The following is a 21,042-nucleotide window of genomic DNA, read 5'->3' as shown; positions in this document are numbered from 1 at the left end:
TGTATGACATGATGGACCAAATAGTTCCCGTGGTCAATGTGTTTACCCAGGAATTCCATTATTATGAACATTGGTTTTGAATCTAATAAATACTGTACATCCCAAAGTCTGGACTTTTAGCATGTATTAGCTGTAGAATTACCACGGTTATTCAAGTGGTAAAGGTACAATCAAATAAACGATAAATGATATAATGAGCCATTCGCAGTTTCACAGTACAAGTGCTTCTACTTAGGCATGCATGGCTGGGTCGCACCATCGTCACAGTGTAAGGTCAACAAAATCGATGATCGTCAATCCTGTACGCTACCAAAGACCAAAAGACCTTCTCTGGACCCTTCCCCTATAGATAAAGAACATCACAAACAGATAGGTTAAAACACGGTTTTAATTATGATTATGCGTACTTTATAGTCCTGGGGTACAGCACATTGAAGCCAAGGGCGATACGGAACACGACGTCCTCCACCTCCTTGTGCCGGTGACGACAAGGTCCTCACGTAAAACATGTTGTGCACAATCTATGGATCTGAAAAGGGTACTCCTCGTTTGAAGATTCCTTTACCTTGCATCGAACTATAGAGCCGGCACTGACCGACGATGAGTTGCATGCGTACGGGTTTAGAACAATCCGATTCACAAGTTTCCCAGGGATGCTCTTGGGAATCAGCACACGCAACACATTGCTGACCTTGCTACCCAGGACCAGGTTGGCTTCCATGAGATTGAAGTGCATGTACAAGTCTTGAATCAGATTTAGGTCTACGGGAAATGTGGGCCTGCGCTTGGTCGAAGAGTTTGGGCCAAACCCCGCATCATCAGTTGGTCGCCTTTACCCAAAACGCTCATGGTTGTTTCGGTAACGTCCTCTGTGATGATGTCCACGTCCAAAACGTTTGACCCGAGGCCTTTATCATGTGCTTGTTAAAAACATCGACCACTTTTTTTTATAATTTTAACGATATAGACCAATGGTAGGTCTTAGTGCGGTCTTAGTCTGTCTAAGTGCGTGTCATGATTACTCGTTCAATAAAAAACGGATCCCGTTTTTCGAGACTGACGTGTTGCAGTCGTTAAACCGCCCCTCCAATCACATACCATCGTTTTCGCGAAGCCAGTACACATATGGATTCTGTTGGATGGTTTGGTTCGTAATAAATTCGTTGAAGAAAACGATTGATCGTCTTCTGAGACTCTGTCTTCCTGCTCATGTTCGAGCTACGACGAAGGGGTGCCAGCGAGTGTGACGAGTGAATTTCAATCCGACCGCCACAACACGCTAACAGACACCGCAAGCGCTCCCACACCGTACGAAAATTGATACGAGGCTGCAGAAAAACCACCCCGATGCAGCCAATACTACGTAGATAGAGCAATACAGGTAGGTAGAGCACAAGGTATTTATCAAACACCCAAACATCGGTAGTTTCTTGGTGATATAGAGCACCAGCACCAAAAACACAATGGAACAAAAGCCAAAAAACTAAGACCTTAGAACGAGACAATGAAATAGTACAAAGGCTATAGCGCCAAAAACAAAGCTCTACATAACACCAAGGAATACCCCAAACATATTTATTGTTATTATCACTACTACTACTGCTGCTGCTGATGCTGCTATTGTTATTGATATTGTTATTGGTGGTGGCGGCGATGGCGATGGCGATGGCGGTACACCAGCTCGGTCATCTTAGGACCTCTTGCTTGTTTTTCAAAAGGGAGTTTATGTAGTCCTGGAACAGTGTCCTACCTCGTACACCCAGATTTAACGGTAGCTTTCTCCAAGGTCTTGTAGGGTTCGGGATGGGACTGGGTACTTGTTGGTGCGCGTGTACGAGCGGTCTGGAGATGAAGCACGTCCTACATTGGTGATAGAAGCACCCTTTATGTATTGATACACCGTGTTTGTTGCCTTGGCGTACCCATCAACCTAAAACGAACCAAAAGTAGACGAGAAGTAGAAGAAGTAAAAGAGAAGTAGACGTGCGCTGATACCATTTTATCTGTTAGCGCATCTTAATCCCCTCTAAAGTGTCAAGGCTTGGGTCAGTAGTCATTTTGATGGGTGGTCAGAAGCATTAATAGTGACCGTCTTAATGGAAAAGAGACTCGGTTCACAAGGACCTTCGCCTTCCTATGTCTTTTACACAAGCGGCCAGTTGTTTCTGTGTGCGCTTCCATCATCCACCAGGGGCAGTTTCCTGGATAACGCTAACGCTAACCCAGGGATAACCCAGCGATAAATGCGCTCTCAAAATTGATAATTGCAAGATACAGTATCATTCTCCATCTCTTCCGTGGGAAGAGGTCCATTTTTGTGAAGTTGCAGGGAATTGGTTAAAGGGGCTCGCACTGGGTGGCATTGTAGTGAGTGGAAGAGCATCTACGATGCCGGTGACTTCGGATATCAGAGTAGACAGCAGCTTGTGCCAGCGGAATATACGGCGTCTCACTCCTCGATATGACATTGACAACGCTGTTTCTCAATACAGTCGAACCTCTATTAAGCGGTCACCCCCGGGACTTAGCTTAGTGACCGCTTAATAGAGGTCGCTATTTTCGCCCCTGAATTAGCGTAAATCGGGCTGTAATTATACGTAAGAACTTTTTATTATAATAAACAACAGTAACAATCATGTTAGCCCTAAGACGGGGCCAGGTGCATTCCAATTTGATCCAGAAATGTTTGAAACCGCCCAGTTTGTTTTTGCCTATGCGGCTCTTGTGGCTTTGCCCAATTCTATGGGCTTAAGCTACTTTCGCTGGCGTTATGTAAAGTAAATGAGTGTGTTAAGGTGATGTTACAAGCGTCATTTCCGTCGATATCCGAAATAAAGCGTTTGCGCGATTTTGGAAGTCGAATCAAAAACTCGCAGTGCGTTGCCGTACCCAAAAACTTACAAATCTGACCCAGTTGCATTCATTCGGGGATACCATGAATACATGACTGAGTGGGAACCAGCACTAGAAGATGTTTACAAACTTATGCGGGAACCAACTAACAAAAAGGATCCGAATGCTGTTGCAATCGTAAGAGAAAAAGCCGACAAAACGGTGCTGGATGGAGACGGTCACCCGAATACTCTAGTTGACGATTACGAAGTTATGAGGCATATTCCCAAACTGGTGTCAACGTGGGTTAACAAATATCTCAAGAGACCTACGAGCTGTGAGAAAGTCGTAGTCAAAGGGAAGTGGGTGAACAGGGGTGGTGGCTATGGACTCGAGATTCCTTGTGAATACATATTTGAAGGTGACAGTTTTTCTTCTAGCTGGCTAAAGCGGAAATTGGTAATCGAGGAATTTGATGCGACTGATCCGCACAAGACCACACAAGTCTCACAAGACGATTAGCCATAGTAATTAGATTAGACAGTTAAAAATATGACGAAATATGACGTGCACTATCTGTTGTCATGCTGACAAATATTGATGATGACCGTTTAATAGAGGTGAAAAACAATGAAATCAACCAATTGGGACCCTCCTTTGGTGACCGCGTCCGCTTAATAGAGGTGACCGCTCAATAGAGGTCAAATTTACAGTAAACATAAGGGGGAAAATTCGGGACATTGGTAAATGACCGTTGAATAGAGGGTGACCGCTCAATAGAGGGCCGCTTAATAGAGGTTCGACTGTACGACCTAGTAAACTGCGCTGCGGAGCACCCCGTGGGTGATCAGACTACCCTGACGGTGTGTGAATGTGGCAACAAGCGTAGTAACTGCTTGCGACAAGCGGTGCGACGGAAGAAAAGCGGGCGCTTCTCAAACTACTGTACTCCTTAATGTCTGTTTGGGATTCCTGTGGTTGGCCATGAGGCAAGAGGGCCTGGGGAAAGGAAATCCAGAGAAGGGGAGGGTTTCGTTTTTCGTCAGATCATCAACAACAGAGAAAGCCGATCCGCCAAAAAAAAACGAACACAAGGGATCCGAGTTAGGCAAACAGGCTCCAAAACAATAAGTTTCTTGCTCGTGGGTTTCTTTTAGCCTCCAGTTGACTAATCGTCATGAGCGTATGATCGATCGCAAGGAGGGAAACAGTTTAAGATTTTGGATCCGACTCATGGGGCAGAATTGGTGGACAAAGGCGATACTTAAAGTTATATTTATCCAATAATCGTTTTTTTTTTCCAAGTGTTTTACAAGGTTCGCGGCTCTTGGGGCATCCGGAGAGTTGAGGGTCCAAAACAAGTCAGTAACCAATTGCAGCCCTCGAAAGCTAATCATCGCCCTTAATTGGGTTTAAGTTAATGAATGTCCCTTTTCTATAGTTATTCTGCCTCAGGTTTTGTATCGAATGTTTTAGATCCGCAATAAAAATAACACAAATAGAAATAAGATGCACATTATCGTAGCAAATTTAACCTACTTAGATACTTTAAAGCTCAATCCATCCTACAAAACGACTACATTCTATTTTTAAAGTTATCTCGGAATTTGACGGATTTTATAAACAAATAAATCATTTAACACCATCCAACTGTTTTATTTTTATAATTCCCTTTCTCGTTTTTGTTACAAATTTTGTGAAATATCAATCATAACATGTTTGTCTGTTTTTTTTTTTTTCATTTTTTCTCTCTTCTTAATGCATTTCCTTGTCATTCATCCGTCAAATAGGTTTACAAAACACCACAAATGCTAGAATCCAACACTTGAGAGGCCTGTGGATAGGAAATACGAAAAAATAATAATGAATTAAACGAAATCGATTTTAACATGCAATATTACCAAGACTAACATGTTGTTATGCACATGTAATTTGTAATTCATGTTTATTCAGATAGCATAGCATTACAATGTAGCGTGGTATTAATGGAGATCCCAATTCAACAAATAAACAGTAAAAGACAAATTGACAAGGAATCGTAAAACATCAAATTACCAAAGAAAACCTTAGTACAGTAGATATCTTTGTAGAAAGCGAAGGACATGGAATTTTTTATAGTGGGCGAGCTAGAGCTCTGTCTTGACTTATGACAGGATTAACATTTGTTCTGAATTTCTCTTTTTGTAATTTTTAGAAATGTCATCCATGTTTTGTTAGCTATTTCGCATAAAGAAAGTATCTGACCATGGCGTAGCCTGCTACCCGGCTCTTATTCGGGATTAACCATGGGGTTTTATATGACGCACAGACTAAATTATGATGCAATTTGTTTCTGGTTTCCAAATACGCACCTATATGTTTAGAGTCATTGTACGCCCAACTGATGCAATAATGGGAGAGTAGCTGAAGAAGAAGGTCGACCTCGTCAAGAAACTCCAACTTCTCAATTCTGCAAAGAGGTAAGTATCAAAATTACCGAGGGAAGGTTTTGATGATGTATTCGCCTTAACAGAAGGGAGATAATTTAGGAATTTGGATAAGGCATAGCTTATCAAACTTATAGAGAAAAAAGTTGAAAAAAAACATAAGCAAAGAAAGGATAATGCGAGATTTGTAATCCCTACAATTACATGAAACGATAGCTGTACTTCAAAAAAAGTTAAACCAGATTTTGTTATACCTCATGACGTCATCCCTTGGAAGGTTTTTGTAGACCTCAGCCATGGTAAAAGCCCTGGCATCCTGCCAGCCGTGTGACAGATAACGCTGCTTCTGAAGATTGAGAGGAATCAAAAGATAAAAACGAGACCCGACTATGCCTTACCTTATCTTACAATACACCACAAACTGGTGTATTCATTCTTCTGAACGAACACGAATATTTTGACTGTTTGTATTTATTCGTATCTGATTTTACCTAATCTTAACACATCTTCACATTTCATCGCCACACACTTAATCTTACCCTAACCTTTACCTCACTTTACCTCACCCTTACAACTCATCTCACGTTTCCAGTACCTCATCCCATCTCACCCTTATATCATCTCCTTTCACCCTTACCTCATCCCATCTCACCCTTATATCATCTCACCTCACCCTTACCTCATCCCATCTCACCCTTATATCATCTCACCTCACCCTTACCTCATTTCACCCCACCCTTACCTCATTTCACCTCATCCTTACCTTATCTCACCTCACCCTTACCTCATTTCACCTCATCTTTACCTCACCTCACCCTTACCTCATCTCACCCTTACCTCATTTCAAAACACCCGTACCTCATCTAACCTCACCCTTACCTTATCTCACCTCACCCTAACCTCATTTCACCTCATCCTTACCTTACCTCACCTCGCCTCATCCTTACTTCATCTCACCTCACCCTTACCTTATCTCATCCTTACCTCGTCTCACCTCACCCGTACTTCATCTCACCCCACCATTACCTCATCTCACCTCACCCTTACCTCATCTCACCTCACCTCATATCACCTCACCCGTACCTCATCTCACCTCATCCGTACCTCATCTCACCTCACCTGTACTTTATCTCATCTCACCCTTACCTCATCTCATCTCACCTCACCTCATCCTTACTTCATCTCACCTCACCCCTACCTCATTTAACCTCATCTTACCTCATCTCATCTCACCTCACCCTCACCTCATCTCACCTCACCCCTACCTCATTTAACCTCATCTTACCTCATCTCATCTCACCTCACCCTCACCTCATCTCACCTCCCCCTCACCTCATTTCACCTCACCTTTTCTTCACCACAACTCATCCTAACTTTACCTCACCTTTACTCCATCTCACCTTACCCTGATATGCCTTGATACAAGATGATGATATTAAATTTCAGACAATTCAGTTTTTCACTTTCCAGTCTACCAAAAAAATCTTAAATGGTTGTTAAGCTAGCAATTGGGAATAACCCATTTACCTTACACGTTAAAAAAAATCTTTCAAAGCTTCTTAGTCTGGTAATTCCAATCAAACCCCGGTAAATTATCAACTACACTAAAAAAACAGCCCTGGTAATAGCTACAGTAGAAACGGTGAAGATACTGTACCAACCTGTGACTCTATGTCAGGACAAGCAAGTGCACCAACCAATGTACATTCACGGCACTATGAACATCAAGAAAAAGTTTAATGAAATGTTAGGCTTGTATAGCAGGTCATTAGGTCATTAGTTAATCAAGTTAAGATCATTAGGCAACCGACCACGTGTAGGCAAACTAGAGCAGTTGCCTTATTATTACAATTACAGTTTTCCAATAATTCTAATAATAAATAGAAAAACATTCGTCCAACATACTACCAAAGTCACTTATCACTGACAACTGTACACTACGTTTGAAATGTAAAAAAAAATGCTGGATTGCCAATCTGATACACATTAAAATAACAATAAACTATGCAATACCTTAAAGCATAATTTGGGCAAAAGAAATTGCCACATCTCATGCACTAAACCATCCCTTGCACCCTCTTAAGTACACAGTACTGTACCTTTAGATTCTCAATCATTACTTGTCCAAATCTGTCTTGCATGTTGACCTAAATAAGGAATTAGAAAAATGAAACCAAGAAAAATGCATTGAGAAGGGGAACTGACCAGTGGGAAAGTCAATGTAAATTGATGGCAAATGTTTCGATTAAAATAATGTTGAGATCTGATGGTGATGGGTATGGTGAGAATAAAAATGGTAAAGAATTTCTATTAGCCTTTTTGTTGATTCACTTTAGAATAAATGACCTTTCTTCAAGAATAACCAAAATAACAACCCAAGATTGGGGAAATGAAAACAATAAAAACTGCTGTATTAATCAAGTAATGGTTATGCTGATGTTGAAAACAATTTAAAAATATATATTAAATAAAAGGACAGAAATATTGACAAAACCTGTTCAAAGTTGATAAAAATGGCTGTATTGAAGTTTCTTCCAGTCCAGTCAATGAGTGCTGCAGAATGTTCTGGTTTCATGTAAACAAATACACATTCAACCAGAAACAGAGTTGGCAAGCTGTAGGTGGAACAAAAAAAAATGCTGATATCACACTCTCACTCTCAGACATTAGCAACATGCTTAAAAGTTGTTTTTGTTTCTGTTTTCCTTCGGACCTCTAGTTACCTCCTAATGTACTGTAGCAGTCAACCCAACTTTAGGATAAAATCTTGAACAAAATACAGTGAATGTATCAGAAGTACCAATATAGCTAATGCAGGAGAATACAGTAAATGTATGACTATTTATTTAATAGCAAATCGACCTCTTGTGCTCTGGCAAACACCCCCCCCCCCCAACCCTGATCTGCCGAACACTACGGGTTTCTTGTCAAGTATTACTCTAGCAACCTTCTTTTGTAGGCTTAAAAGTGAGGCCTAACCTAGTACAGCGCCCAATCCATGCAGCACCAACATAATAAAAAACAGGCATTATGGTAGAGAGGCAATTACTTAAGAGAAGGACATTAGCTTGATTTTGTTAAAGACTTGTTGTTGGGCTCACTTTTTGCATAGTCATTACTTACTCTCTGTCTAATCCAATCTCTGTAAATTTAGTATCTAGTGCTGATAAATCACGTAGATCAGAAGCAATGAGATGATAACTCTTGGAGTGAACTTCATTTGGATCTGCCAATCATGAAAATGGTATAAAATAATATAAAAAAGGGCATAAATGAATATAAGCAAACGGGACGATTAAATGACACTGCTGTGTACCTATAGTTAAGTTGTCCTCTGCCGTAAAGACTTCTTTCAGCTGCTTTCGCATTCTGAAAGAAAGACAAGTTCTGTATTGAGGGTGGTTAAAAGGAACCCCACTCCCTGTCTAGTCTGGCATTCTGACAATAAATATACAATTTTACTGATTGCTTTGTATAAACAGTGGCAAAGACAAGGTAGAGAGCACTGATACATGAAACATATGGCAAGTGATATTTGTAAATTTAATACATTCCCCTCTCAACAAATACTAGTACTGTACCATTCACATGGGAAACATCTTCTAAAATGACATCATGCTACTGTATATGTATACAGTAACTGATTACTGTTTCACATCAAATTCAATACTCTTTACAGTAGCTTTTATGAGTGTAATAAAAAGAAAAAAAATAGAGTAATTGTCTGTATTATTCATAACAGCATTTTTGTTTATACAGTAGATAACTGTAACTCTTTTCATGTACCATTCCAAATGCAAATGCATGCAAACAAACCAATTCTATTGTCTTCTGAACTTGGAATGGCACACGAATAGAACGGCGTTTGTCCTGGGCCTTACTTTACACTGAGTACACTTCACCACATATACTGTACGGTAGATATCTGTGCCCCTTACACTCTGCTTAGGGCACCTTACTTCATACAGTATACTGCAGATAGCTGTGCCCTTCACTTTATACTGTGTACGCCCCAGTTCAATCAGCAGACAACTGTGTTTCTCACTTTATGCTGTGACATTTTCTGCTTGTGACACTGCTGAAGTCAACTTCTATAAACACTGCTGGATCTTTCCCCTTGTGCTGAAAATCAGTACATTTTCATTATTATGATATTTTCTAAACGACTAAGAGAAAACAACAATAAAAAATAAAGAACATAACAGTTTGGACTTGATAAAGCAGCCAGCTACTGTATCATTATTACTGAATACTGTGACATTTTATTGACACAGGATGGTAAAGGGGGTATAGATCATGTTTCACGGACCAGGCAAAATTGCTTTTTTCACATTTCAGAGACCAAAAAATGGCATTTTAAATTGTCAAATGATGTTTCACAGACGGATGGACAAAATGGACGATTTCACGTTTCTCGACAGTAAAAAATGGCAAAATCTTGTTTCACAAAAATTCCCTTTACCACCCTGTTGACAGTAGCGCTACATGAAAACCCAAGAAGACAATGCCATGACCAAAGTATGGAATGAGCTTCCCTAAGAAATCAAGACACAGGTCAATCAGAATTTTGTTAATAATAACTTTCACATGAACAGAGGTAAAACACCACTTGTACAAGAGGTGAGCCATTGTTCCACCACTCGTACCAATGGTACCACTGGTGCCAATGATTAATGACAAGCGGTACCACTGGCATCTTAACAACGGGTGCCTAAAGTAAGTCAAATTCCAATTGTACAAATTGTACCAACTGGACAAGTGGTAGTTCAAATTTCAAAACATTTTATATTTAGTGTAGACAGCTGTACATACACTCAATATTTTGATGTCGAATTGGGCAATAATAAGTAATTAAATATTATTTACTGTTTAGCATCTTCTACCTTGAGTTGCCAAAAGAGTGTATCAAATCCAGCTCCTAAACTGATAATCTGGCAGCTACGGTCAGTGAGTTCGAGGAACTGCCCCACAAGAGTGTGCATGCCTTTAACTCTTGCATAGTAGCCTGGTACGAGAAACAGTAAGTGTAAGAAAATACTATTCTTATGCCTGTTTTGTGCAAACAGGATCCAGTAGGCAACTTTCATCACGAAATCGTGTGACTTTTTCAGTGAAAAATTCAAGATAATCATAGAAGTAAACATAGAAATAGCTGTGTCCATCACACCATTTTCATTTTCAATAAAAAATAAGCCCTTTCTCACAAGAATATTATGATAATCATGATTAAGTCCATATAACCTTTCAGAGTTGATAGACTTTGTCAATTCTTCATATTGTATATAGTGTGACTTTTTCAGTGGAAAATTCAAGATAATCATAGAAGTAAACATAGAAATAGCTGTGTCCATCACACCATTTTAATTTTCAATAGAAAATAAGCCCTTTCTCACAAGAATATTATGATAATCATGATTAAGTCCATATAACCTTTCAGAGTTTATAGACTTTGTCAATTCTTCATATTTTCATCTTCCAAATGGTATGTGGTTCTTATAGACCCCATAAGGTGTTCGCGCGAATAACTCAAATCTGTAATATTGAGGTATTTTGGTCAACCTTCGAAAAAAAAGGTATTAACTGAAAGGCCCGGGTCCAGTCATTTGTGACGTAGATTGAGATGTCAACAGTGAGAAAACATATTCACGCGCTAAACCGGTTCCTGTCTTCATGTCTTCTTAGTTATTGCTGAAGAACGTTGTGTGGTTACAACTTTTACAGTCATATTTATATCTCAACCTGGTATTCAAATGATTATTTAACTTCAGGAAACAAATCTGCCAAATATAGCAGATATTTTTTAGTCTTTGAATAGTTTTTGCATTGTGCGCGTGCTGCATTCGCAATCAAGAATGGCGACATCCTCACGAGCCCGCGCTGTTTTTGAAACCAACAACAAAACGATATTTTCTTTTTTCGCATACAATTCTCGACTTTAAATTATTCTTCGCCTTATTGTGGGTAGCATTGCAATAGAAAACAATTCGCCAATATTTTGTGGTATTCCGTCTCTGAATTTTAACTGATTTAAGGAAAATACGTTGTTTCAGATTTTCCCATCAAAACTTGGAATTATTGACTCGATTCAATCTCCTTTCACGCAACCAGGAATTTTTCAAAGATCTGTAGAAAATTAAAATTTTAATCAAATTCAATTCCCTTTTCAGAATTTGAAAGTTTATCTATGCTTTGTTTTGGCTAGATTGATATAAGTGAAAGGTTTTAAGAACTCTAAGGATATGATGTTATAACATCACTCCCCCCCCTGGCCAAAGACTTTGCCTGAGTTTGGTTGCATCATAGCTCTTGTAGCTTGTGATATAATTTTGCCTACATGATGAAAGCAGTGATTACGAAATGTTTGACCCTAAGATGGCTAATGATTAAATTAGTTGTCTTGCTATTTTCTATTTAAACCCAATTGAAATTTGTTTTCAAATTTGTGGTTATTACATTAAGCATTGTGAAAAAAACGTCCTATGCTAACAACACTCATTTTCCCTAATTAGTTTGGTGAGTTTTCAAATTTGACCTTCCTACCGTAAATCATAATGGGTAACCCACGCATATGTTTGTGCATAGCACTGATATCCTATAGGGCTTCTAGAATTACGCGGGAAAAAACTCTAAATTATGCGGGATTCTTTGCTAAATTACGCGCTGAATTACGCGGAAAATCAATCATTACGCGCTAAATTATGTGGGATTTTGCAATACATGTTTCTTTAAAAATTTAAATTTTGCAGGATTCTTTACTGAATTACGTGCTAAATTACATGGAATATCAACTGTTACGCTCAACCTACATTTTGTACCGAAGGAAAGCACGAAATAACTTGAAAAGGCAATTTTTTTGCGCGAAAATATCTTAGCCAAGTTTTTATTGGATTCTAGCAACAAGCCAATTAAAAAAGGTATTTTATTGTTAGTCCTATGCCTTCACGGTTTAGCAAAGAACGCCTAGTCATTTTATTTGTTTTCGAAATTCAGTTCGGAATATTGCAATCTTACGAAGTATGTTTCTCTTTTTTTATGAGAAATAGAGATAGAACCCTAAAAAAACACATCATCTATTCACTTAAATGTTTTGTTTTTCAAAATTTAGCCAAATTACGCGGGATTATGCAGAAATTTTTGGTTTACGCAGATTACGCGGAGAAAGCCAAATTACGCGCTTCCGCACAAGCACGTAATTCCAGAAGCCCTGATTCTATAGGGGTCAGAGGGAAGAACTAAAGTAATCATATAGGGAAGAGTAGAAAAATAGAAATAAGTGTGAAATTGTAGATAAATGACGCTGAAACTTGTTGTGTCTAGTTTTTGGTGCTGTTAATGCCCTGTTGGGGTGTCGTGGAAAATGTCTACGGTAAACTCGCGTTTTTTTTCACGACAAGACCATTGGACATACATACATACATAAACTTTATTTAAGTGTCAAAAGTGTTTAGCTAAAAAGCTAATTGTGGACACTATAAAAAATAAATAATCAGATAATTAATAAATAATATGATTTAGAATCTAATCTAGCTATATATAAAATATTAAAAATATTATAGAAAACTATACGTATTATACATATTAATATAATATATTATATACACAAACACTATATAGACGAACTATCACAGGCGTAGATACAAGTAAACAGACATGTGTATACAAATAGACACAAGAACAAACAAACAAACAAACAAGCAACATATAAATAAATAACAAAACAAATTAATATAAAAATATGATACAAGGGTGGTGCACACTCCTCATGTGCCCGACCGCCAGACAGCACACGGGACCACCCCACGTGCCCACCCCACTAGGATGAGCATGCGATGCAGTCACATGCGCCATCCAGCAGGCCAAGCACATCAAGAGTGCGCACTCCCGTCCTAAAAGCCTGTAGGCTGGTCTTATTACGAAGTTCCTGACTTATTTTACCCCAAATATAGGGGCCTAGAAACCTTATGCTGTGTCTACCATATGTGATTGTATTAAATCTTGGAACAGGAAAATCGCTCCTCAAGTTGTAACTCCTGTCTTGCTGAAAAAATATACTTTGAATATGCTCAGGAGCTAGGGAATTTCTAACTTTGTACATTAATATAAGAATGTCTTGTAATCTTCTATTCTCTAAGCTTGACAATCGCCCTCTCCTTAAAAGTTCAGCATAAGTGTCAGTTCTATTATTAAATATTGCGCGTAGAGCCCTCTCTTGGACTCTCTCTAACTTTCTAGCATCAGCGGCTTTACAAAAGTGCCATATCGTGTGACAATATGTGAGATTGGGTAAAATTGCTGATTTATAAAGTTGTAATTTGGCGTCTACTGGGATTAGATTTCTAAGCCTTACCAACACACCAACTTTTTGGCTTGCTTTCTTACATATTTCACTGATATGAAGACTAAAGTTCAGCTTATCGTCAAGAGTCACTCCTAGCAGTTTCATTTCAGTAGACGATTTAATTATTTCTTCATCAATCTTAACCTGTATAGATAGGTTGTCTTTATTTCTATTTTTTTTGCCTAGCAACATCAAGCTATATTTATCATAGTTCCCTTTGAGGAAATTATCTTTATACCATTGTGATATCTTATGTCCTTCTTCGTTCAAAATTTGTTCCACGCACTCAGCTGTTCCCCCTTTTACATAGAGCTGAAAGGATTCGTCTTGTAGACGAAGTCTATTTTTACCTCTATTGATCTCAGGTGTTCGCCGTTCGGCTTGTTTAACAAAGTACTGGATGAAGTTATCTTCCCAGTATCCTTTTTGCACGGCACTTCTGCAAAACCACGCAAAAGTACAAGAAGGATGTCACACGAAATATGGTCAAAACGACCTCAGAAATCACAACAAACATTTCAACTTTTGTTTCCCCCAGACCTTTTGCAAGACGATGCATCGTCGTTCGTGGCGATAACTGCCTCATCTTGTGACTGGTCCATTGCTTTAAGCTTTTCTTAAAATTAAGTTCTGATGAACATTACCTTGTGAAAATAGCAGACAGTTACTGTCACACAGTCTGCCATTTTGATTTCTTGATTGATTGTGTAGCCAGGCCTCACAAAACCACAGGCAACCCAGATAGCCAAGTACTCTGAGCAGATCATGAGCCCCTAAAATGATCTAATAAACGGCCGGGGCGTTTATTAAATTTCGGTGGTCCGAGGGGGGACGTTCAATAGATAGGGGGCGTTTATTAGAGAATGGGCGTTCTTTAAAAACTATAAAAATATAACAAACCCAAGTGCAGTGGGGTTCTACTCTCAGTCATCAGGTTAAATAATAGCATCGTAGCAAGCGTTAGGTGACATTGTGCAAGACATTGTGTAAGTCTCAACCAGTAGAAGCCAAGCTCAGATTAAGCAAGAAGGCATTTGAATTTGATTTATATTACGGGAATGTCGTTTAATTTTAAGCTGGGAGGGAGGGTAGGGGGGCGTTAATAGAAACTCATGTAAGCTTGTTATATAAACTTGTAAGCTTAGCGGGAGGAGGGGGGGGCGTTCATTAGATAGAAGGCGTTCTTGAGAAAGGGGGCGTTTATTAGATTTTACGGTAGAGTAGGTACAAATGCATTGCATGAAGAGTGAAGAATATAGCCATTAGACGTGCATTCAGAAATAAAATTATCTTCCTTTGTATAGGTAGAAATAAAGTTTTGTTGTTTCCGTGATGGTAAAATTATAAAGCATTTTTTTCTCATATTTCTTCTTACATCCATCTCACAACTTACCAGCTTACATCTGCTTGCGTAGATTCTCTGATTGTGTTATTTTAAAGTTCATCCCCCAAACGAAACCAAATGTCATAACTAGCAAGAGCCGTAGCAGGGGATGGGGCACTGGGGCACGTACCCCCCCCCCCCTCCCCCTGCCTAATATTTTCAAAAACTATTACAAGTAGGCGTGTGGCTGTGCGCCCATTTTCATTCTATTTTTGTATCGTTCTAAAGGTCCGTCCCTGAGCAAATGGACGCACAGATACACATTTATAACCACGGCAGGGGCCCGGACCCCACCCTGCTCAGGTTGACAACTTCGTTAGTAGTCAATAAGGAGGTTAATTTTATGTGTGCATTTGGACAGATAAAGTTATATGGATCTAAAGACCTATTTCCAGAGCTAAGGATGCCGATTTGATCCGTGGTCAGAAAAATACTACTCTGGAGCCCGCCATGCGTTTTTCACCAGATACACCGGACATTATGAAATTCGCATTTCCTGTAATTATTTATTTATGAGTACCCATAGTGCCATAAACGTTTCCACTTTCCAAACATGAATGAAACGGTAGCTATTTACTACATATAAAGGTAATATGGTTAAGAGTTATTCGAGAGAAGAAATAAAACTACAGCTCACTAACTCATTCAAGACCCTGAGCAGCTACCGCTTACCTGGCTACTGCGTTTTCATAATTGCCCTTGCACGAGATCCCTACCATGTATGCATTTTTATACTATTCTATATTGCACTAAGGAGGTCTCGGCTCATTTCGTTAAATCTACTTCACTTTTTCAGCGAAAAGTCTTGTAGTAAAGGCAATCTTTCGTGGTCGCCTTGTATTCTTCGCTGGCTGTTAACTTATAGAAGTGTAGTCTTTTGCGGTCATAAAGAAACATAGTCTTCAAGAAGTGTTGTCTTCAGCGGTCATAAACAAAACAGTCTTGTAGAAAGCGTAGTTTTCCGCCGTCATGAGCAAAACAGTCTTGTAGAAGTGTAGTCTTTGGTTATCATTAGCGAGCACTTCTCTATCCAGGGGTAGTCTTTGTGGTCGTTTATAAGCAGAGCAGAGTCTTGTTCTGAACCTTAGCGAGTTAGCCCGTTTTCTGCAATCAGAGCTTCCTCAGCATTATCCTGGTGTTCGGCACAACATGTCATGCTGACTGAGTCCACTTTTCCTTTAGAATCTTTGTAATCTATCATGACGCGAATCATGCGAACTTTTTCCTTATCCCCAGGTAATTTCCATGGGCATTCGTTCTTCATGAGGTTATGAGATAGCTGAGTACATCGAACCTGTTTGATGGTCTTCATTCTCACAGGGACATAACATAGAAAGTTCCTCTCTGATGAGTCTCTCAGTTTGAGGAGAAGAATGTAACACAAATCATGTGATATTGGTTCAACACTAAAAGGAAAGCACCTTTGAACTTCCTGTTTTCTGATAATCAGAACAACAATCTATTTAAATATAAAACAGTGATTTTTGCTCTGCTTTGCTAAGCAATAATATTGCTTTTTATTGATATTGCAACGTAAACTGCTTGTTATACTGTTAATTTTGGCTAATTTGAAATACTAATTGAGTTAATCAGACCGAAGCTCCAAGGAAAGTCTATTCTGATAGACGCACTTCCTGTTTCCCAGGAAAACCCGGAAGCATTTATGTCGATATTTAAATAAAAAGACATTAGCAACAACAGAAAACACGATTGCTGATGTCATTCTGACATCCGAAACTAAGGACAGCTGACAATGCGCATGCACAAGAGACCAGGCTGCAAAGGGAAAGTGCCCAAAAATATCGCCAAACTAGTTCCAGTACCGTGCGGATTCTGAAAATGTTTACGGACTTTAACTTAGAAAAACAAAGGCAAGCAAAGAGCTATAATTTTCTGAATTCCCTTATATTAAAATACGAACCTGTCATCACACGTGGCCAAAAAAATTTTCAAAGCTCTGTAAAAATTTCAAATTCTTAGTCAAATTTCCTTTTCAGAATACAATTCAGAGTCAATTCCCTTATCAGAATTTGAAAATCAGGACTTTAAAGCTGTATTCAGTATATACATGTCTATCAATGACTGTTTTTTGTTTAATTGTCTAAAAGAGCCTTGGACGAGAACACGGGAGACCTGTGTTATTCTAAAACGTTAGGATTTGGGCCGACTTTTTAAATGGTGGCCTGTAAAATCTTAGTAAACTTGAATTACTGCAAGTTTACGTAATCCTTGACGCTTGATAAAAAAAGCGAAGTGGTCGAAGTGGACTACCAAATATGTTTTACTAAGGAGTTGACCGGGCGAGCTAGAGGAAAAAGAAAAAAAAAATTCAAAGATTGATTGTTATGCTTTTCGTAGCAACTGGTTTTTGTCAGAGCTCGCGCATGCGCACAGCTATTAGGGCTGTTCTGCGAGCGCAGAGACGCATCCGCCGGCTGCCTTAAATAAAGTTTTTTTTTAATTAAAAAAAATTCGCAATGACGTAATTTCGATTCAATTATTATGAGTTATGACGTCACATAATACATGAGAAATTGGAATCTGTGCTTCTTTACGAACGCGCGCTCGCCCTGGTTGGGTATACTATCAAAGATCCAACAGCAGATATCCGGCGAAGACGATCAAGCCGTCGGTCTGCATGGCGGTAGAAACGCCACCGCAAATTTGCACTCAAGCGTCGAAGCGTATTTAGCGCCCGCCTTTTCCATCAATAGTAAGGCATATACCATCGTCGCTGTTCATCAGTTTGAGTTGGGCGACAAGAGCTTAGCAAAAAAAAAAGCGAGAGACAAAGCGCCAAAGCTTCCGTTAAACGCCGCTGTAACGCCTCTTCTATCCGCTAGCCGCCATGGTGCGCAAAACTAGTTCGCGGTTTAAAATCACTCTGACCGCTGTGTTACCCACCATCTCGGGGCTTCTCATGTGGACAACACTTCGTGAGAAAATCTACCCGACTAAGGTACTTTAAGTCTGTCTATCCCTGTATTCTTCAATCTGCTGTAATTTACTTTGGGACAAAGGCGTTCGCAAAACAAATTTTCGCACAAAGTCTTTCTCCCTCCGCTTCCCCCACTGATCAATATGCTGGATATTTCAGTGAAAGTGTTTGCGGGCCATTCCAAGTCGTATCAACATTGTTAGGAGGGGAAGGGGAGGTCATTTAAAAAAAATGATTGTAAGGAAGCAGATGATCGTTGTAAAAAAATGTGAGCTTTTTGTACAAAACAAATTGTCCGCGATTGTTAACGCTCATGACATTTATGTTCTATGCATTTCAGACACAAGATGAGCGCGGAGTTAAGATACTTGAGCTCATTTCTACAGGATTTGGGCCGCCATACAAGGAGGACATGGGGGAGACACTTATCATGCTCTCTGTATAGAGTACAATGGCCGGCCGACGGGAAGGTGGCTTGAGGAAGTGTTACAAAAACCTTCACAAATTGCAGTGTGGTCATCTCGGAACTGCCAACTCAAGGGTAAACACATTTGTCAAAGCCGTCTTTGACATAACGCCGAAAGATTGGTGTATTCTGTAACAACTAATGCACCTGAAAGAATTGGTGGAAACCCGAAATCACCTAGATTTAATCCGTGTATATTAACCATAGCAGCAATGGCGATTTTATATTGCACCCGCAGTGGTGTTTATACTATCACCGCAATGGTGAATACGGCCGCAAAGGCGTTTTCAGCGCAAAGGCGGATATATCATCTAACCGCAACGACGGGCGCACCACAATGGCGGATCTAGTGTTTTCAAAGTGTTGTATAGTATTCGGGTAAAACAAAAACAACTAGACGGGTAAAGCAAACATCAGTGCCCATAAAAGGCCTTAGAACAGGAAAGGCAAATATTAGAGTCATATATAGCCGCGAGAAATGGGTAAAAACAACAGCGGCGAATAAACCGTTAGAACAGGAGTGGCAAACATCAGTGTCAAATAAAGCCGTCAGAACGAAAAAAACAATATAATCCAAAAATGAACCGTTGGAGTCGGAAAGTAAAAATCTAAATTTAGCCGTCAAAACACGGGAAACACCAGCGGCGAAAAGAATGTAAGAACGGGAAAAATCAGCGTCAAATATAGTTGTCAAATGGAGGAAAAAAACACAGCATCGAATAAACAGAAAGGGAAAAGCAAAAATCAGCTCCAAACAGCCGTTTCAGCCCGGAATAAACCGCTAAAAAGGTAAAGGCAAACATATGCGTCAAATAATAACCGTCAGAACGGGGAGAAAACAACAGCGGCAAATATACCGCAAGAACGGGGAAGGCAAACATCAGTTTCAAGTAAACGTTAAAAAGGGAAAAATAACATCAGCCAAAATAAACCGCAAGAACGGGAAAGTAGCATCAGTGCCGAATAAACCCGTTACAACGGTAAAGGGGAACATCGGCGTCAAATATAGCAGTCAGAACGGGAAAAAATTACATCAACGACGAAAAACCTGTTATAATGGCAAACATATACCCGTTTTAAAGGGGAAAATAACATCAGCGCCGAATAAGCCTTTAGAACGGAGAGGCAAACAGTGTCAAATATAGTAGCCAGAACGGGAAAAATAACATCAGCGCCGAATAAATCGTAAGAACTGGAAAGGCAAACATCAGCATCAAATGAAGCCGTCAGAATTGGAAAAATAACATCAGCGCCGAAAAACCCGTTAGAACGAGAAAGGCCGATTTATACCAGCGTCAAATATAGCCGTCAAAGCTGGGAAAATAACATCAGCGCCGAAAAAAAAACGCTTACGGGAAGGCAAACATCAGCGTCAAATATAACTGTCAGTACGGTGAAAAGACATCAGTGGCGAAAAAACAGTAAGAACTGGAAAGGCAAAAAACAGCACTTAATGAAGCCGTAACGGGGAAAATAACATCAGCGCCGAAAAGCCTGGATCCAAACGATCTAAAAAAAACGGATAGCGTAATGAAGAGATGTAAATTGATATACGAAAACCGTTAACTTCTAAAAATCCAGTGGCTAGAAAAAAATCAATCCAAAAAGAGTGGCTTTACGGCGCTTTTCAAACACTAAAGCAAACTAAATTAGCCTTTGAAAATACATTGGGTGAAAACCGTGAAAATTTCTTAAAGGAGTGGCTCTACAGAAAATTGGGTAAAAGACTCGAGGACAATGTCGAAGAGGAATGGCTTTTAAAGCGCTTTATGGACGCGAGAAGGGAAAATAGATCAGCCCTTCAGTAGGTAAAACTCACGAGATCACGAGCGCGACGAGAAAGAATGCGCCAGCAGTACTAATCAGCGGTTCACAGGAAACTCAATAAAATGCGGCGGTTCAAGAATTCTCTGGAAAATGTGGAGAGAACAGTAGTTCGCTTGTAAAGAGCATTGCTTGGAATTGTTCATGTTGAAATGCGCTTTTGATCAAACGCTGCTGCCCAATAAAAATCAGGTATATGGACCGTCATTTTGACTGCATCAGATTTGAAACGTAGCTACTATCTTTACCCCCCACCCCCCCCTCCATTCTCCAGCCCTCGGAAATAACCCTGCATAGCTAATTCCCGTCAGCTCGAAACACGCCTCGCTTCCAAAGTATTTGGATTACGAGAGATATAGCGCAAGAGGCGCGGGCTCGCATTGTGAGAGTTTATTAAGGCGCGAGTTTATTAAAGCGCGTTTTTTTTACTCGTGATTCCGGAATGAGAATGATTAGAATAAAAAAAAGCGCGCGTTCGTTTATTCCGCGTTCCCATTCTATTCTACCCATTCTGCTATGTGTGGCAGAATGACCCGAATACCATTCTGTACCAACCATTCCAATTCCAAAGAAAAAAAAAACGCGCCCGGCTAATTTAGACAGCACGACTAAGATGTATGCGATACTTCTACAATTCCGCTACTAAGCTAGATTACCAATGTCGTAGTGTGTAATTCAGGGTTAAGATATGTCGTAAACAGGTCGCATACGACTAAATCGTGCCGTCTAAATCGGCCTTTAAGAGTCGAGGAGGGGAACTGGATTACTGAAAATGTGTGAGAAGATCTGAGATGTTGGGGTTTGCGAGATAAGTGGTCTATAAGTAAAATTCCG

The 21,042-nt window shown here is 39.7% G+C and overlaps 1 protein-coding gene and 2 long non-coding RNA genes across 4 annotated transcripts; 1 reads left to right on the top strand and 2 right to left on the bottom strand.

Moving 5' to 3' along the window:
• Nucleotides 1-114: 114 nt before the first annotated feature.
• On the bottom strand, nucleotides 115-929 carry LOC125557391. Its single transcript, XR_007305257.1, has 2 exons — nucleotides 566-929; nucleotides 115-343 (listed from the first exon to the last, which is right to left on the bottom strand). It is a non-coding gene; the product is annotated as an uncharacterized LOC125557391 (long non-coding RNA).
• Nucleotides 930-4,580: 3,651 nt separating this feature from the next.
• Nucleotides 4,581-14,315, bottom strand: LOC5503885 (leucine carboxyl methyltransferase 1). Of its 2 annotated transcripts, none has more exons than XM_048720144.1 (12): nucleotides 14,137-14,315; nucleotides 13,947-14,035; nucleotides 10,142-10,263; nucleotides 9,304-9,380; nucleotides 8,575-8,627; nucleotides 8,382-8,484; nucleotides 7,753-7,873; nucleotides 7,358-7,405; nucleotides 6,920-6,973; nucleotides 5,513-5,604; nucleotides 5,184-5,281; nucleotides 4,581-4,666 (listed from the first exon to the last, which is right to left on the bottom strand). In XM_048720144.1, exons 1-12 carry the CDS (start codon nucleotides 14,196-14,198, stop codon nucleotides 4,644-4,646), a joined length of 942 nt encoding a protein of 313 aa, XP_048576101.1. In that variant the 5' UTR covers nucleotides 14,199-14,315; the 3' UTR covers nucleotides 4,581-4,643. The 2 variants fall into 2 exon arrangements, with proteins under 2 accessions (XP_048576101.1, XP_048576102.1); XM_048720145.1 differs by having other exon boundaries at nucleotides 14,241-14,310.
• Nucleotides 14,316-17,490: 3,175 nt separating this feature from the next.
• Nucleotides 17,491-20,415, top strand: LOC116611670. The gene is made up of 2 exons (XR_004293604.2): nucleotides 17,491-17,939; nucleotides 18,259-20,415. It is a non-coding gene; the product is annotated as an uncharacterized LOC116611670 (long non-coding RNA).
• The last annotated feature ends 627 nt before the right edge of the window (nucleotides 20,416-21,042 follow it).

Source organism: Nematostella vectensis, chromosome 12, assembly GCF_932526225.1.
Source record: "Nematostella vectensis chromosome 12, jaNemVect1.1, whole genome shotgun sequence".
Classification (NCBI taxonomy): Eukaryota; Metazoa; Cnidaria; class Anthozoa; order Actiniaria; family Edwardsiidae; genus Nematostella; species Nematostella vectensis.
The sequence above is the reverse complement of the archived record's forward strand: the minus strand, read 5'-3'. Positions and strand labels throughout refer to the sequence as shown.

Coding starts and splice junctions, on each gene's coding strand:
- LOC5503885 (XM_048720144.1), bottom strand. CDS start 14,198: ATGGACCAGTCACAAGATGAGGCAGTTATCGCCACGAACGACGATGCA. Junction 14,036..14,136: donor GATGCATCGTCTTGCAAAAG/GTCTGGGGGAAA, acceptor GTGGTTTTGCAG/AAGTGCCGTGCAAAAAGGAT. Junction 5,282..5,512: donor CCAAGGGATGACGTCATGAG/GTATAACAAAAT, acceptor ACCTCTTTGCAG/AATTGAGAAGTTGGAGTTTC.